Source organism: Procambarus clarkii, chromosome 7 (genome assembly GCF_040958095.1).
Source record: "Procambarus clarkii isolate CNS0578487 chromosome 7, FALCON_Pclarkii_2.0, whole genome shotgun sequence".
Taxonomy (NCBI): domain Eukaryota; kingdom Metazoa; phylum Arthropoda; class Malacostraca; order Decapoda; family Cambaridae; genus Procambarus; species Procambarus clarkii.
Genome location: NC_091156.1, coordinates 25,901,835 through 25,921,465, shown reverse-complemented (window position 1 = coordinate 25,921,465; position 19,631 = coordinate 25,901,835). Strand labels below are relative to the sequence as shown.

Genomic DNA, 19,631 nt, shown 5'->3' with positions numbered 1-19,631 from the left:
TTATTACGGAGCCAGTAGCCCCTACTACAAAATTGACTTAAAACCTGGTGATATTGTTTTGGTGGTCAGTGAGGGACCACGGTCAGAGTGGCCTATAGGCAGAATAGTTTCTGTTCATCCAGACCACCAGGGTATCTTGAGAATAGTGTGTTACGTAACCCTAGTTGGATACTGACATAAATTCATGATAAAGCTTATTAAGTGCAATTCCTTCATTCATCTGTATATGTATATATATTTTTCTAATGTATCATATGTTTTGGCAACACAGTTGAACAGGAGCGAGCTTGTTTTAGTCACACGTTTAATACTTGTTAGTTTCGGGATTAGAATGCTGGACCTGTTCAGTTATGGGAGTTCCAGATGTCACCTTTTAATATTCATGTTATTGTTAATTTCCTGTGATTAAGCATGTGGCATTGTAACTTATATTATTTGCAAGTGACCATTATATTCACATTCTTTGCATTCTTGTGCATTTGAGAACGATTGCTTTTCTCAATTATTGTAAATATTAAAAAGTCCTTAATTACCATCCATCATCATGGATACTCTGGTTGATACCTGGTTTACCTAGTTGATGGGGTTCTGGGAGTTCTTCTACTCCCCAAGCCCGGCCCGGGGCCAGACTTGACTTGTGAGAATTTGGTCCACCAGGCTGTTGCTTGGAGCGCACTGCAGGCCCACATACCCACCACAGCCCGGTTGGTCCGGCACTCCTTGAAGGAAACAATCTGGTTTCCTCTTGAAGTTGTCCACGGTTGTTCCTGTAATATTTCTGATGCTCGCTGGTAGGACGTTGAACAACCGTGGGACCTCTGATGTTCATACAATGTTCTCTGATTGTGCCCATGGCACCTCTGCTCTTCACTGGTTCTATTCTGCATTTTCTTCCATGTCGTTCACTCCAGTACGTTGTTATTTTACTGTGCAGATTTGGGACCTGTCCCTCCAGTATTTTCCATGTGTATATTATTTGGTATCTCTCTCGTCTCCTTTCTAGTGAGTACATTTGGAGAGCTTTGAGACGATCCCAATAATTTAGGTGCTTAATCTCGTCAATGCGTGCCGTATATGTTCTCTGTATTCCCTCAATTTCAGCAATCTCTCCTGCTCTGAAGGGGAAAGTGAGTACTGAGCAGTACTCAAGACGGGATAACACAAGTGATTTGAAGAGTACAACCATTGTGATGGGATCTCTGGACTTGAAGGTTCTCGTAATCCATCCTATCATTTTTCTGGCAGACGCAATACTTGCTTGGTTATGCTCCCTAAACGTTAGGTCGTCAGACATCATTATTCCCAAATCCTTGACATGCTGTTTTCCTACTATGGGCAGATTCGATTGTGTTTTGTACCCTGTATTGTGTTTAAGATCCTCATTTTTGCCGTATCTGAGTACCTGGAATTTATCACCTTTAAACATCATGTTATTTTCTGCTGCCCAATCGAAAACTTTGTTAATATCTGTTTGTAGTTTATCAATGTCTTCAGCAGAGGTAATTTTCATGCTGATTTTTGTATCATCTGCAAAGAATGACACGAAGTCGTGACTTGTGTTTTTGTCTATATCTGATATGAGAATAAGGAACAACAGTGGTGCAAGGACTGTACCCTGAGGTACAGAGCTTTCAACTGCGCTTGGGCATGATTTTACTTGATTGACTGTTAGTCTTTGTGTTGTGTTCCACAGGAAATTGAGTATCCAGCGTTCTACTTTACCAGTTATACCCATTGACCTCCTTTTGTGTGCAATCATTCCATGGTCACATTTGTCGAATGCCTTTACAAAATCTGTGTATACAACATCCGCGTTATGTTTTTCCTCTAATGCCTCAGTGATTTTGTCATAGTGGTCAAGTAGCTGTGAGAGGCATGATCTTCCTGCTCTAAATCCATGTTGACCTGGATTGTGGAGGTCATTGGTTTCCATGAATCTAGTGACCTGACTCCTGATCACTCTTTCAAATATTTTTATTATGTGGGACGTTAGTGCAACTGGTCTATAATTCTTTGCCAATGCTTTGCTACCACCCTTGTGTAGAGGGGCAATGTCTGTTGCTTTAAGCGCATCTGGTATCTCCCCTGTGTCCAAGCTCTTCCTCCACACTATACTGTGTGCCAGTGCTACTGGCACTTTGCATTTCTTTATAAATATTGAATTCCATGAGTCTGGACCCGGGGCTGAGTGCATGGGCATATTGTCAACTTCTCTTTCAAAATCTGCCACGCTCGTGTTGATATCAGTTATATTAACAGGTGTTTGAGTATCATTCATAAAGAAATTGTCTAAATCTTCCACTTTCATGCTGAGTATAGGAGTGCTAAACATGTCTTCATACTGCTTTTTTAGGATTTCACTAATTTCTTTGTCATCCTCAGTGTATGAACCTTCACTAATACGAATAGGTCCAATACTGGCAGTGGTTTTCGCTTTTGATTTAGCATATGTGAAGAAATATTTTGGGTTTTTCTATATTTCTTGAATTGCTTTCTGTTCTAGTTGCCTTTCTTCAGTCTGATAGGAATGCTTCAGTCCCATTCAGGATGAAGGCGGAGGGTATACGGTTAAGTGATTCTGTAACAGTTTTAGTAATGTAGCATAATTTTTGACTGGAAGAATATTACTTCTAATTATTTAGCCATTGATTCACTTGTGTTATTCAAAGTAATACCATGTTAGATAGTATTGATATTACATGCCATTTAGTTTGTTTGTTAAATATATTATACTATATATATATATATATATATATATATATATATATATATATATATATATATATATATATATATATATAAATATATATATATATATATATATATATATATATATATAAATATATATATATATATATATATATATATATATATATATATAAATATATATATATATATATATATAAGAAAGTTTGTGAGGGTACCACCTCTGGTGCCAATGTGGGGACCCATAGCCTCGGAGAAGAAAATAAAAAGTATTCAGAGGAGACCTTGTGGTTTCTCACTGAACACTAATATTATCTTCTCCTACCACCCCCATTCTTTTGTATGTACACATATATATTTACTTTATTTGAACTTTGTTACAAAAAAGGAGTTACATATAGGTTACAAAGATGGTTGTCATAGGTTGTCGAGTTCCTCCAGCTCCTCAGATGGCGGGCAGGAACCCTGGATGCAGTGCGCATTTCCCCTCTGTATCGCCACACTGAGGCGCTGGAAAAGAAAGCTTGCAGCTCTCGGGTCCCTTGTTGTTTCAATGAGCCTAGAACCCAGTTCCTTCAAAAAACTGGTAGCACTTTTACCCCAGGCGCCGAGCGTCTCAGAAGCAATGGGGACAAAATTGTAGTGGTGATCCAGTTCTCTATACTTACGGGATTTGGCTGCTTCCCTGTGGGTGGCAGCGCCACCTGGTTGTGCAACACTGAGGTTAATGTAGGTGTTAGCCAGGGTTGATACGCACGTGTAGTCCCATACCAACTGCTTGCCATTCTTCCAGGGGTTCACTGTGATACCATCTGGGCGACCAATAAGAGCATCAGAGTTACGGGGCGTTAGGTATATATATATATATATATATATATATATATATATATATATATATATATATATATATATATATATATATATATATATTATTAAATATGACCGAAAAAGTAAGATTAATAATTCTAACACGAATTTTCTCAATCTTTCGTACATTACGCTTCACTGTTGGAGGTAAATCAAAAATCACTTCTCCAAAATTCATTTTTATTTCTAGTCTGACGCGACACGGGCGCGTTTCGTAAAACTTATTACATTTTCAAAGACTTCACAAATACACAACTGATTAGAACTTACGTATCTCTGATTTTATATCTACATTTGAGTGAGGTGGGAGGGGTGATGTGGCATTAACACAAGACAGAACAAGAGGGGATATTAATAGGGTATTAAAAGTATCAACACAAGACAGAACAGAAACAATGGGTATTGAATAGAAGTGTTTGTAGAAAGCCTATTGGTCCATATTTCTTGATGCTTCTATATTGGAGCGGAGTCTTGAGGTGGGTAGAATATAGTTGTGCAATAATTGGCTGTTGATTGCTGGTGTTGACTTCTTGATGTGTAGTGCCTCGCAAACGTCAAGCCGCCTGCTATCGCTGTATCTATCGATGATTTCTGTGTTGTTTATCGATAGATACAGCGATAGCAGGCGGCTTGACGTTTGCGAGGCACTACACATCAAGAAGTCAACACCAGCAATCAACAGCCAATTATTGCATAACTATATTCTACCCACCTCAAGACTCCGCTCCAATATAGAAGCATCAAGAAATATGGACCAATAGGCTTTCTACAAACACTTCTATTCAATACCCATTGTTTCTGTTCTGTCTTGTGTTGATACTTTTAATACCCTATTAATATCCCTTCTTGTTCTGTCTTGTGTTAATGCCACATCACCCCTCCCACCTCACTCAAATGTAGATATAAAATCAGAGATACGTAAGTTCTAATCAGTTGTGTATTTGTGAAGTCTTTGAAAATGTAATAAGTTTTACGAAACGCGCCCGTGTCGCGTCAGACTAGAAATAAAAATGAATTTTGGAGAAGTGATTTTTGATTTACCTCCAACAGTGAAGCGTAATGTACGAAAGATTGAGAAAATTCGTGTTAGAATTATTAATCTTACTTTTTCGGTCATATTTAATAATATATGTCTACAGGAAAGACTGCTACCAAAATATACTAATATATATATATATATAAATATATATATATATATATATATATATATATATATATATATATATATATATATATATATATATATATATATATATATATATATATATGTGTGTGTGTGTGTGTGTGTATATCACGAAAATAAACACGTGATTAAGAATGTGACAATGTCAGACCACGGAGGAAAAATGCAACAGGAAATTTCCTTAAGTACATCTTCATCTTAAGTACATCATAAATACATCTTCAGAAGGTCCTTCTGAAGATGTATTTAATATACGAAAGTACTTAAGGAAATTTCCTGTTTCATTTTTCCTCCGTGGTCTGACATTGTCATATATATATATATATATATATATATATATATATATATATATATATATATATATATATATATATATATATATATATATATATATATATATATATTATTAAATATGACCGAAAAAGTAAGATTAATAATTCTAACACGAATTTTCTCTATCTTTCTTACGTTTCTTTTCACTGTTGATGGTAATTCAAAGATCAATTCTCCAAAATTCATTTTTATTTCTAGTCTGACGCGACACTTGAGCGCGTTTCGTAAAACTTACATTTTCAAAGACTTACATTAGTTTGTTTGTTAAATATATATATTGTGCCTATGTTTATAACTTGGTGTTATATTTTTTCTTTCTTGTACTGTATCACGGGGCACCCTGGTATATCATATTCAGATACAGTCAGTGTCCCTAGACTATACTTAACACTGTACCTATATTACGAGCGGTGCGTACGAACAGTAACATAGTAAAAGTCACCACTGTTCTTAAGACTAGAAAAACTAGTTCCTCTGGAGCTGGCAGGAAATGAAGTCACTCAAAGACCAAACACACCTGCAACACCAGAAAGCAACGTCTGTCTTAAAAAGGACTGCAGCACAACAGTGCAAGATTAACCTTAAACAGTATTATAAGTTTGAATAAATTCAGTGATACCCAAGTTAGCAGGGCAGTAAAATTTCTTAAAAGTATCTATCACCTACAACTCTAGTACAAGACATCTGTACTGTACGATCAGAAGTAGATATGTTATTAACCTAATATTAAATATATAATTTCGAGGGTGAGTATCAGTGTACATGAGTCCTAAAAAGTGGACTCTGACCCATGTTTCTTTTCCCCGGAATTATGTCGGAAATTTCCGACAACGAATTACTAATCCCCTGACATACCTAGTTAACATGGTTGTGTCAGGCATTTACTAATAATACTAACATTATTAAATTTATCAGAGTGAAGTGTACCGAGTGACGCCCATGCAACCATTCTCACGCCCTGCCATCAGTTATGACTTAGTGCAACAGTAATGTTCCCATGCTCTGGTCACCAGTGATGACTCCTGACAACAGTGATGATTCCTGCCAACGGTGATGACTCCTGACAACAGTGATGACTCCTCGCAACATTAATGTTCCCAGACTCTAGTAAAAAACTTGTGAAATCGTGACGTGAATATACTGGCTCATGTCACCATTGACATGAGAAGTTATGAGAAATGTAATAATACTCACTGAAGCCGTGATGTGGGTTCGAACCTATGCGCTAGGTATTCCCAGACAGACGCTCTAGACGACTACGCCACGATATGGTTAAAAGAATTACAATCTGGGTGTCTGTTGAACCCTTGTGGATTCCCGAGCCAGAGTGCACGGAGGGAGGGTTGGAAACTCTGGTTCGTCTTCAGCCGCGGGAATACTCGAGGGTTCAGTAGAACACCAGGTTGCAATTCTTTTGACCATATCGTCGCGTAGTCGTCTAGAACGTGTCTGGGAACACCCATGGCATGGGTTCGAACCCTCATCATGGCTCTTGTGTATTCTATCATTGATATATCACGTTATTGGTATTTCTCTGCGTATATGAGACATTTGTCTAAACTTGCGGTCAATATGAAGTGACGTGACCCCTCCGGAGCCCGTAAGGACGTGCCCCCTCCTGAGCCCGCAAGGACGTTACCCCTCCGGAGCCCGCAAGGACGTTACCCCTCCGGAGCCCGCAAGGACGTGACCCTCCGGAGCCCGCAAGTGACGTGCCCCCTCCGGAGCCCGAAAGTGACGTGCCCCCTCCGGAGCCCGCAAGGACGTGACCCCTCCGGAGCCCGTAAGGACGTGCCCCCTCCTGAGCCCGCAAGGACGTTACCCCTCCGGAGCCCGCAAGGACGTTACCCCTCCAGAGCCCGCAAGGACGTGACCCTCCGGAGCCCGCAAGTGACGTGCCCCCTCCGGAGCCCGAAAGTGACGTGCCCCCTCCGGAGCCCGCAAGGACGTGACCCCTCCGGAGCCCGCAAGGACGTGCCCCCTCCTGAGCCCGCAAGTGACGTGACCTCTCCGGAGCCCGCAAGTGACGTGACCCCTCCGGAGCCCGCAAGTGACGTGACCCCTCCGGAGCCCGCAAGTGACGTGTGCCCCCTCCGGAGCCCGCAACTGACGTGACCCCTCAGGAGCCCGCAAGTGACGTGTGCTCCCTCCGGAGCCCGCAAGTGACGTGACCCCTCCGGAGCCCGCAAGGACGTGACCCCTCCGGACCCCGCAACTGACGTGCTCCCTCCGGAGCCCGCAACTGACGTGACCCCTCCGTAGCCCGCAACTGACGTGACCCCTCCGTAGCCCGCAACTGACGTGACCCCTCCGTAGCCCGCAACTGACGTGCCCCCTCCGGAGCCCGCAACTGACGTGCTCCCTCCGTAGCCCGCAACTGACGTGTCCCCTCCGGAGCCCGCAACTGACGTGACCCCTCCGTAGCCCGCAACTGACGTGACCCCTCCGTAGCCCGCAACTGACGTGACCCCTTCGTAGCCCGCAACTGACGTGTTCCCTCCGTAGCCCGCAACTGACGTGCCCCCTCCGGAGCCCGCAACTGACGTGCCCCCTCCGGAGCCCGCAACTGACGTGCCCCCTCCGGAGCCCGCAACTGACGTGCCCCCTCCGGAGCCCGCAACTGACGTGCTCCCTCCGGAGCCCGCAACTGACGTGCCCCCTCCGGAGCCCGCAACTGACGTGCCCCCTCCGGAGCCCACAACTGACGTGACCCCTCCGTAGCCCGCAACTGACGTGACCCCTCCGTAGCCCGCAACTGACGTGACCCCTCCGGAGCCCGCAAGTGACGTGACCCCTCCGTAGCCCGCAACTGACGTGACCCCTCCGGAGCCCGCAAGTGACGTGCCCCCTCCGGAGCCCGCAAGTGACGTGCCCCCTCCGGAGCCCGCAAGTGACGTGACCCCTCCGGAGCCCGCAACTGACGTGCCCCCTCCGGAGCCCGCAAGTGACGTGCTCCCTCCGGAGCCCGCAAGTGACGTGACCCCTCCAGAGCCCGCAAGGACGTGACCCCTCCAGAGCCCGCAAGTGACGTGACCCCTCCGGAGCCCGCAAGTGACGTGACCCCTCCGGAGCCCGCAAGTGACGTGACCCCTCCAGAGCCCGCAAGTGACGTGACCCCTCCGGAGCCCGCAAGTGACGTGACCCCTCCGGAGCCCGCAAGTGACGTGACCCCTCCAGAGCCCGCAAGTGACGTGACCCCTCCGGAGCCCGCAAGTGACGTGACCCCTCCGGAGCCCGCAAGTGACGTGACCCCTCCGGAGCCCGCAAGTGACGTGACCCCTCCAGAGCCCGCAAGTGACGTGACCCCTCCGGAGCCGGCAAGTGACGTGACCCTCCGGAGCCCGCAAGGACGTGCCCCCTCCAGAGCCCGCAAGGACGTGACCCCTCCGGAGCCCGCAAGGACGAGGTCGCTTATTGTGTGGTGAGAGTGTGTGTAAACCCAGACTGAGGTCACCAGTGATGAGTGGTGACATGACAGATGTCACAGTGATGAGTGGTGACATGACGGATGTCACAGTGATGAGTGGTGACATGACGGATGTCACAGTGATGAGTGGTGACATGACGGATGTCACAGTGATGAGTGGTGACATGACGGATGTCACAGTGATGAGTGGTGACATGACGGATGTCACAGTGATGAGTGGTGACATGACGGATGTCACAGTGATGAGTGGTGACATGACGGATGTCACAGTGATGAGTGGTGACATGACGGATGTCACAGTGATGAGTGGTGACATGACGGATGTCACAGTGATGAGTGGTGACATGACGGATGTCACAGTGATGAGTGGTGACATGACGGATGTCACAGTGATGAGTGGTGACATGACGGATGTCACAGTGATGAGTGGAGCACCCAAGGAAGGATCTAAGCATGGGTGGAGAACCTGTAGTGTTCCTGGCACTCAGTGCCTCCTTCAACACCAACTATAACATACATGAAACACTACAAAATCCATGAATAACTAACGATAAGATTATAAGTTTATAACAGCTTAACTCTTGACCTGCTTCAATAGCCAGACCTTGACTTTTAACACCTTTCTTCATCGTCTATTTGCAAAATGAATAAAATAATTCCTTTCTATTATACTATAGATTATATTATTATATTATATATTACTACTATAGTCTTGCTTTATAAATATCATTTTATAAAAGTGATCACCATAATAATTTATGTCCACCAATATTTTGTGATTTTTAGTAATTATGGTTAGCATAACTTTCGCTAAATTAATGAATAACTTGATTTGTTTAGTTTGTTTAAAATTAGTTTTTGACAAATTCGAATGTATACAGCGGATAATACACTGTATACAGCGGGTAATGCAACGTATACAGCGGATAATACAATGTATACAGCAGATAATACAATGTATACAGCGAATAATACAATGTATACAGCGGATAATACAATGTATACAGCGGATAATACAATGCATACAGCGGATAATACAATGTATACAGCGGATAATACAATGTATACAGCGGATAATACAATGTATACAGCGGATAATACAATGTATACAGCGGATAATACAATGTATACAGCGGATAATACAATGCATACAGCGGATAATACAATGTACACAGCGGATAATACAATGTATACAGCGGGTAATACAATGTATACAGCAGATAATACAATGTATACAGCGGAAAATACAATGCATACAGCGGATAATACAATGTATACAGCGGATAATACAATGTATACAGTAGATAATACAATGTATACAGCGGATAATACAATGTATACAGCGGATAATACAATGTATACAGCGGATAATACAATGTATACAGCGGGTAATACAATGTATACAGCAGATAATACAATGTATACAGCGAAAAATACAATGCATACAGCGGATAATACAATGAATACAGCGGATAATACAATGTATACAGTAGATAATACAATGTATACAGCGTATAATACAATGTATACATCGGATAATACAATGTATACAGCGGATAATACAATGTATACAGCAGATAATACAATGTACGCAGCAGATAATACAATGTATACAGCGGATAATACAATGCACACAGCGGATAATACAATGTATACAGCGGATAATACAATGTATACAGCGGATAATACAATGTATACAGCGGATAATACAATGTATACAGCGGATAATACAATGTATACAGCGGATAATACAATGCGCGGCCTTGTGGAGTCCAGGCATTATGGTCGTTACAACACACTCTAAATGGTGTGAGTTGTGACAAGGAGGGTGTAGCGAGGCTCTTGTCACCTGTCACGGGAGGTGACACGTACCAGTTCTCTTGTCACCTGTCACGGGAGGTGACACACGTGTACCAGTCCTCTTGTCACCTGTCACGGGAGGTGACACACGTGTACCAGTCCTCTTGTCACCTGTCACGGGAGGTGACACACGTGTACCAGTCCTCTTGTCACCTGTCACGGGAGGTGACACACGTGTACCAGTCCTCTTGTCACCTGTCACAGGAGGTGACACACGTGTACCAGTTCTCTTGTCACCTGTCACGGGAGGTGACACACGTGTACCAGTCCTCTTGTCACCTGTCACAGGAGGTGACACACGTGTACCAGTTCTCTTGTCACCTGTCACGGGAGGTGACACACGTGTACCAGTCCTCTTGTCACCTGTCACGGGAGGTGACACACGTGTACCAGTCCTCTTGTCACCTGTCACGGGAGGTGACACACGTGTACCAGTCCTCTTGTCACCTGTCACGGGAGGTGACACACGTGTACCAGTCCTCTTGTCACCTGTCACAGGAGGTGACACACGTGTACCAGTTCTCTTGTCACCTGTTATGTGCTCTGGACCGCATAATTCCTCCCCAGGTTCAAGTCACCAGTTATGTTGGCTTGTACTCGCCTAATTGCTTGTGGAGGTTGAGCTTCGCCTCTTTGGTCCCGCCATTAAACTGTCAATCAGCTCATGAACAGTTACCTGAGCCTATTGGGCTCTATCATATCTACATTTGAAACTGTTTGGAGTCTGCCTCCACCACATCACTGCCTAATGCATTCCACTTGTGAAGAGAGAGAGGTTGTCTAGATCACTAGCTGTTCGAGGTGGCTAAACTGGTACTCCAAGATCAAGTCACCAGTATTTTTTAATATATATCCATTGTTTGTGACTTAGAGTGAAGCTGACATACTCGACATTATTGGAACTGCAACGCGATATTTAGCACCCAGACACTGATACATATGTTTGACCTACGCTTGAGACAATTAAGGACGCCCACATCTGTTATTAAAGTGGTAACATTTTAAATAAATCAATAACCTTGTTTTGTGTGTCTCTGGTTTATATATAAACGAGAGTCCGTATTTGTCTTAATCAATATAATTCTGCTTGATGACATACAACTGCTAACACAAACGTTGTTGACTCACCAATAACGATCCACATAACGATGGCGTTGCCACCAACGGCAATCAGGAGCATTGGACCAAAGGCGAGGGACCAAGACAACTGCTGCCACCAGGGCAGGAGGTAGGGGCGGTCCGCGGCCCTGGGGGCCAGGCACTCCTCCAGGGCCCTGCCTCCCACCCCTCCCTCACTCAATGTTTGGTTCATCTCCTTCCACAGTGATGAGTTCATTAATTGCCAATATATTTCATTTTCCGATAATTGGCTGAAGGAGATGTTGGCAAGACTTTCAAAGTTGTTGATGAGCTGATGAGTAGTGTTGATGTCTGGAGACGCCTCCACCACACACCCCAGAACATCAACCATCTTAACCCACAAACCTATTTCTTCTTTTTCCATTTGTTTTGCTAAAGCTTGTCACTCGATATTAAATTATTATAAGTTTCAGGAAGTTAAAAACCAAACTATAACATCAAACTTGTCGTGTCAATAACAAATTTGCTTTCTTTGTTCTATTTATTGTTGGGTGAAAATAATATTATATACTGTACTTGTTAATGGTCTGTACTGGTGGTTTTTCAGTAAAATAATAACTTTAAAAATAGTTACGATCGCAACAAACTTGTATCGTATAATGTTGGCAAATAATAAAATAAACTATATAAATAAATAAATGGAAAAAAGTCACAAGCAAGTTAAGCCGGCGGACACGGAACTGCCGGGAGCACGAGAGAACACATCCTCCCACCACGCTGGCAGGTCGGGCACTGACAGCTGTCGGAGCTCTCCCCACTATCACAACCAACCCTCCTCCACCGTCTGCCCACTACCAACCCTCCTCCACCGTCTGCCCACTACCAACCCTCCTCCACCGTCTGCCCACTACCAACCCTCCTCCACTGTCTGCCCACTACCAACCCTCCTCCACCGTCTGCCCACTACCAACCCTCCTCCACCGTCTGCCCACTACCAACTCTTCTCCACCCTCTGCCCACTACCAACCCTCCACCAACGTCTGCCCACTACCAACCCTCCTCCACCGTCTGCCCACTACCAACCCTCCTCCACCGTCTGCCCACTACCAACTTCCCTCCACCGTCTGCCCACTACCAACCCCCCTCCACCGTCTGCCCACTACCAACTTCCCTCCACCGTCTGCCCACTACCAACCCTCCTCCACCGTCTGCCCACTACCAACCCTCCTCCACCGTCTGCCCAACTACCAACCCTCCTCCACCGTCTGCCTACTACCAACCCTCCTCCACCGTCTGCCCACTACCAACCCTCCCCCACCGTCTGCCCACTACCAACCCCCCTCCACCGTCTGCCCACTACCAACTTCCCTCCACCGTCTGCCCACTACCAACCCTCCTGCACCGTCTGCCCACTACCAACCCCTCCTCAACCGTCTGCCCACTACTAACCCTCCTTCACCGTCTGCCCACTACCAACCCTCCTCCACCGTCTGCCCACTACCAACCCTCCTTCACCGTCTGCCCACTACCAACTTCCTTCCACTGTCTACCCACTACCAACCCTCCTCCACCGTATGCCTACTACCAACCCTCCTCCACCGTCTGCCCACTACCAACCCTCCTCCACCGTATGCCTACTACCAACCCTCCACCACCGTCTGCCCACTACCAACCCTCCTCCACCGTCTGCCCACTACCAACCCTCCCCCACCGTCTGCCCACTTCCAACCCTCCTCCACCGTCTGGCCACTACCAACCCTCCTCCACCGTCGGTCCACTACCAACCCTCCTCCACCGTCTGCCCACTACCAACCCTCCTCCACCGTCTGCCCACTACCAACCCCTCCTCAACCGTCTGCCCACTATCAACCCTCCTCCACCGTCTGCCCACTACCATCCCCCCTCCACCGTTTGCCCACTACCAACCCTCCCCCACCGTCTGCCCACTACCAACCCTCCTCCACCGTCTGTCCACTACCAACCCTCCTCCACCGTCTGCCCACTACCAACCCTCCTCCACCGTCTGCCCACTACCAACCTTCCTCCACCGTCTGCCCACTACTAACCCTCCTCCACCGTCTGCCCACAACCAACACTCCTCCACCGTCTGCCCACTACCAACCCTCCTCCACCGTCTGGCCACTACCAACCCTCCCCTATCGTCTGCCCACTACCACCCCCCTCCACCGTCTGCCCTCTACCAACCCTCCTCCATCGTCTGCCGACTACCAACCCTCCACCACCGTCTGCCCACTACCAACCCTCCTCCACCTTCTGCCCACTACCTAGCCTCCTCCACTGTCTGCCCACTACCAACCCCTCCTTCACCGTCTGCCCACTACCAACCCTCCTCCACCTTCTGCCCACTACCTAGCCTCCTCCACCGTCTGCCCATTACCAACCCTCCTCCACCGTCTGCCCACTACCAACCCTCCCCCACCGTCTGCCCACTACCAACCCTCCTCCACCGTCTGCCCACTACAAACCCTCCTCCACCGTCTGCCCACTACCAACCCTCCTCCACTGTCTGCCCACTACCAACCCTCCTCCACCGTCTGCCCACTACCAACCCCCCTCCACCGTCTGCCCACTACCAACCCTCCTTCACCGTCTGTCCACTACCAACTTACCTCCACTGTCTACCCACTACCAACCCTCCTCCACTGTCTGCCCACTACCAACCCCTCCTCAACCGTCTGCCCACTACCAGCCCTCCTTCACCGTCTGCCCACTACCAACCCTCCACCGTCTGCCCACTACCAACCCTCCTCCACCGTATGCCCACTACCAACCCTCCTCCACCGTCTGCCAACTACCAACCCTCCTTCACCGTCTGCCCACTACCTACCCTCCTCCACCGTCTGTCCACTACCAACCTTCCTCCACCGTCTGCCCACTACCAATCTTCCTCCACCGTCTGCCCACTACTAACCCTCCTCCACCGTCTGCCCACTACCAACCCTCCTCCACCGTCTGCCCACTACCAACCATCCTCCACTGTCTGCCCACTACCAACCCCTCCTCAACCGTCTGCCCACTACCAACCCTCCTCCACCGTCTGCCCACTACCATCCCCCCTCCACCGTTTGCCCACTACCAACCCTCCTCCACCGTCTGTCCACTACCAACCCTCCTCCACCGTCTGCCCACTACCAACCCTCCTCCACCGTCTGCCCACTACCAACCTTCCTCCACCGTCTGCCCACTACTAACCCTCCTCCACCGTCTGCCCACTACCAACCCTCCTCCACCGTCTGGCCACTTACAACCCTCCTCCACCGTCTGGCCACTACCAACCCTCCCCCCATCGTCTGCCCACTACCAACCCCCTCCAACGTCTGCCCTCTACCAACCCTCCTCCACCGTCTGCCCACTACCAACCCTCCACCACCGTCTGCCCACTACCCACCCTCCTCCACCTTCTGCCCACTACCAACCCTCCTCCACTGTCTGCCCACTACCAACCCCTCCTTCACCGTCTGCCCAATACCAACTCTCCTCCATTGTCTGCCCACTACCAACCCTCCTCCACCGTCTGCCCACTACCAACCCCTCCTTCACCGTCTGCCCACTACCAACTCTCCTCCATTGTCTGCCCACTCCCAACCCTCCCCAACCGTCTGCCCACTACCACCCCCCTCCACCGTCTGCCCACTACCAACGCTCCTCCACTGTTTGCCCACTACCAACCCTCGTCCACCGTCTGCCCACTACCAACCCTCCCCCACCGTCTGCCCACTACCACCCCCCCTCCACCGTCTGCCCACTACCAACCCTTCTCCACTGTTTGCCCACTACCATCCCCCCTCCACCGTATGCCCACTACCAACCCTCTCCCACCGTCTGCCCACTACCAACCCTCCTCCACCGTCTGCCCACTACCAACCCTCCTCCACCGTCTACCCACTACCAACCCTCCTCCACCGTCTGCCCACTACCAACCGTCCTCCACCATCTGCCCACTACCAACCCTCCTCCACTGTCTGCCCACTACCAACCCTCCCTCTCCGTCTGACCACTACCAACCCTCCTCCACCGTCTGCCCACTACCAACCCTCCTCCACCGTCTGCCCACTACCAACCCTCCTCCACCGTCTGCCCACTACCAACCCTCCTCCACCGTCTGCCCACTACCAACCCTCCTCCACCGTCTGCCCACTACCAACCCTCCTCCACTGTCTGCCCACTACCAACCCTCCTCCACCGTCTGCCCACTACCAACCGTCCTCCACCGTCTGCCCACTACCACCCCTCCTCCACTGTCTGCCCACTACCAACCCTCCCCCTCCGTCTGGCCACTACCAACCCTCCTCCACCGTCTGTCCACTACCAACCCTCCTCCACCGTCTGCCCACTACCAACCCTCCTCCACTGTCTGCCCACTACCAACCCTCCTCCACCGTCTGCCCACTACCATCCCTCCTCCACCGTCTGCCCACTACCCACCCTCCTCCACCTTCTGCCCACTACCAACCCTTCTCCACTGTCTGCCCACTACCAACCCCTCCTTCACCGTCTGCCCAATACCAACTCTCCTCCATTGTCTGCCCACTACCAACCCTCCTCCACCGTCTGCCCACTACCAACCCCTCCTTCACCGTCAACCCACTACCAACTCTCCTCCATTGTCTGCCCACTCCCAACCCTCCCCAACCGTCTGCCCACTACCACCCCCCTCCACCGTCTGCCCACTACCAACCCTCCTCCACTGTTTGCCCACTACCAACCCTCGTCCACCGTCTGCCCACTACCAACCCTCCCCCACCGTCTGCCCACTACCACCCCCCCTCCACCGTCTGCCCACTACCAACCCTTCTCCACTGTTTGCCCACTACCATCCCCCCTCCACCGTATGCCCACTGCCAACCCTCTCCCACCGCCTGCCCACTACCAACCCTCCTCCACCGTCTGCCCACTACCAACCCTCCTCCACCGTCTAATCACTACCAACCCTCCTCCACCGTCTGCCCACTACCAACCGTCCTTCACCGTCTGCCCACTACCAACCCTCCTCCACCGTCTGCCCACTACCAACCCTCCTCCACTGTCTGCCCACTACCAACCCTCCCCCTCCGTCTGCCCACTACCAACCCTCCTCCACCGTCTGCCCACTACCAACCCTCCTCCACCGTCTGCCCACTACCAACCCTCCTCCACCGTCTGCCCACTACCAACCCTCCTCCACCGTCTGCCCACTACCAACGCTCCTCCACCGTCTGCCCACTACCAACCCTCCTCCACCGTCTGCCCACTACCAACCCTCCTCCACCGTCTGCCCACTACCAACCCTCCTCCATCGTCTGCCCACTACCAACCCTCCTCCACTGTCTGCCCACTACCAACCCTCCTCCAACGTCTGCCAACTACCAACCCTCCTCCACCGTCTGCCCACTACCAACCCTCCTTCACCGTCTGCCCACTACCAACTTCCCTCCACTGTCTACCCACTACCATCCCTCCTCCACCGTCTGCCCACTACCAACCCCTCCTCCACCGTCTGCCCACTACCAACCCTCCTCCACTGTCTGCCAACTACCAACCCTCCTCCACTGTCTGCTCACTACCAATCCCTCCTCAACCGTCTGCCCACTACCAACCCTCCTCCACCGTCTGCCCACTACCATCCCCCCTCCACCGTCTGCCCACAACCCACCCTCCCCCACCGTCTGCCCACTACCAACCCTCCTCTACCGTCTGGCCACTACCAACCCTCCTCCACCGTCTGCCCACTACCAACCCTCCTCCACCGTCTGCCCACTACCAACCCTCCTCCACCGTCTGGCCACTACCAACCCTCCCTTATCGTCTGCCCACTACCACCCCCCTCCACTGTCTGCCCTCTACCAACCCTCCTCCACCGTCTGCCCACTACCAACCCTCCTCCACCGTCTGCCCACTACCATCCCTCCTCCACCGTCTGGCCACTACCAACCCTCCCTTATCGTCTGCCCACTACCACCCCCCTCCACTGTCTGCCCTCTACCAACCCTCCTCCACCGTCTGCCCACTACCAACCCCTCCTTCACCGTCTGCCCAATACCAACTCTCCTCCATTGTCTGCCCACTACCAACCCTCCTCCACCGTCTGCCCACTACCAACCCCTCCTTCACCGTCTGCCCACTACCAACTCTCCTCCATTGTCTGCCCACTCCCAACCCTCCCCAACCGTCTGCCCACTACCACCCCCCTCCACCGTCTGCCCACTACCAACCCTCCTCCACTGTTTGCCCACTACCAACCCTCGTCCACCGTCTGCCCACTACCAACCCTCCCCCACCGTCTGCCCACTACCACCCCCCCTCCACCGTCTGCCCACTACCAACCCTTCTCCACTGTTTGCCCACTACCATCCCCCCTCCACCGTATGCCCACTACCAACCCTCTCCCACCGTCTGCCCACTACCAACCCTCCTCCACCGTCTGCCCACTACCAACCCTCCTCCACCGTCTACCCACTACCAACCCTCCTCCACCGTCTGCCCACTACCAACCGTCCTCCACCATCTGCCCACTACCAACCCTCCTCCACTGTCTGCCCACTACCAACCCTCCCTCTCCGTCTGACCACTACCAACCCTCCTCCACCGTCTGCCCACTATCAACCCTCCTCCACCGTCTGCCCACTACCAACCGTCCTCCACCATCTGCCCACTACCAACCCTCCTCCACTGTCTGCCCACTACCAACCCTCCCTCTCCGTCTGACCACTACCAACCCTCCTCCACCGTCTGCCCACTACCAACCCTCCTCCACCGTCTGCCCACTACCAACCCTCCTCCACCGTCTGCCCACTACCAACCCTCCTCCACCGTCTGCCCACTACCAACCCTCCTCCACCGTCTGCCCACTACCAACCCTCCTCCACTGTCTGCCCACTACCAACCCTCCTCCACCGTCTGCCCACTACCAACCGTCCTCCACCGTCTGCCCACTACCAACCCTCCTCCACTGTCTGCCCACTACCAACCCTCCCCCTCCGTCTGACCACTACCAACCCTCCTCCACCGTCTGTCCACTACCAACCCTCCTTCACCGTCTGCCCACTACCAACCCTCCTCCACTGTCTGCCCACTACCAACCCACCTCCACCGTCTGCCCACTACCAACCCTCCTCCACCGTCTGCCCACTACCCACCCTCCTCCACCTTCTGCCCACTACCAACCCTTCTCCACTGTCTGCCCACTACCAACCCCTCCTTCACCGTCTGCCCAATACCAACTCTCCTCCATTGTCTGCCCACTACCAACCCTCCTCCACCGTCTGCCCACTACCAACCCCTCCTTCACCGTCTGCCCACTACCAACTCTCCTCCATTGTCTGCCCACTCCCAACCCTCCCCAACCGTCTGCCCACTACCACCCCCCTCCACCGTCTGCCCACTACCAACCCTCCTCCACTGTTTGCCCACTACCAACCCTCGTCCACCGTCTGCCCACTACCAACCCTCCCCCACCGTCTGCCCACTACCACCCACCCTCCACCGTCTGCCCTCTACCAACCCTCCTCCACCGTCTGCCCACTACCAACCCTCCTCCACGGTCTGCCCACTACCAACCCTCCTCCACCGTCTGCCCACTACCAACCCTCCACCACCGTCTGCCCACTACCAACCCTCCTCCACCTTCTGCCCACTACCAACCCTCCTCCACCGTCTGCCCACTACCAACCCTCCTCCACTGTCTGCCCACTACCAACCCCTTCTCCACTGTCTGCCCACTACCAACCCTCCTCCACTGTCTGCCCACTACCAACCCCTCCTTCACCGTCTGCCCACTGCCAACCCCTCCTTCACCGTCTGCCCACTACCAACTCTACTCCATTGTCTGCCCACTACCAACCCTCCTCCACCGTCTGCCCACTACCAACCCTCCACCACCGTCTGCCCACTACCAACCCTCCTCCACCGTCTGCCCACTACCAACCCTCCTCCACTGTCTGCCCACTACCAACCCTCCTCCACTGTCTGCCCACTACCAACCCTCCTCCACTGTCTGCCCACTACCAACCCCTCCTTCACCGTCTGCCCACTACCAACTCTCCTCCATTGTCTGCCCACAACCAACCCTTCTCCACCGTCTGCCCACTACCAACCCCTCCTTCACCGTCTGCCCACTACCAACCCCTCCTTCACCGTCTGCCCACTACCAACCCTCCCCCATCGTCTGCCCACTAC

The 19,631-nt window shown here is 50.6% G+C and overlaps 1 protein-coding gene across 1 annotated transcript in view; it reads right to left on the bottom strand.

Moving 5' to 3' along the window:
* Positions 1-12,222, bottom strand: part of LOC138357325 (uncharacterized) — a 909,843-nt gene extending 897,621 nt beyond the window's left edge. Inside the window, exon 1 of the mRNA XM_069314010.1 lies at positions 11,505-12,222. Coding sequence (XP_069170111.1) covers positions 11,505-11,880 — 376 coding nt within the window. The 5' untranslated portion in view covers positions 11,881-12,222. The remainder of the gene's footprint in view (positions 1-11,504) is intronic.
* Between the last annotated feature and the right edge of the window lie 7,409 nt (positions 12,223-19,631).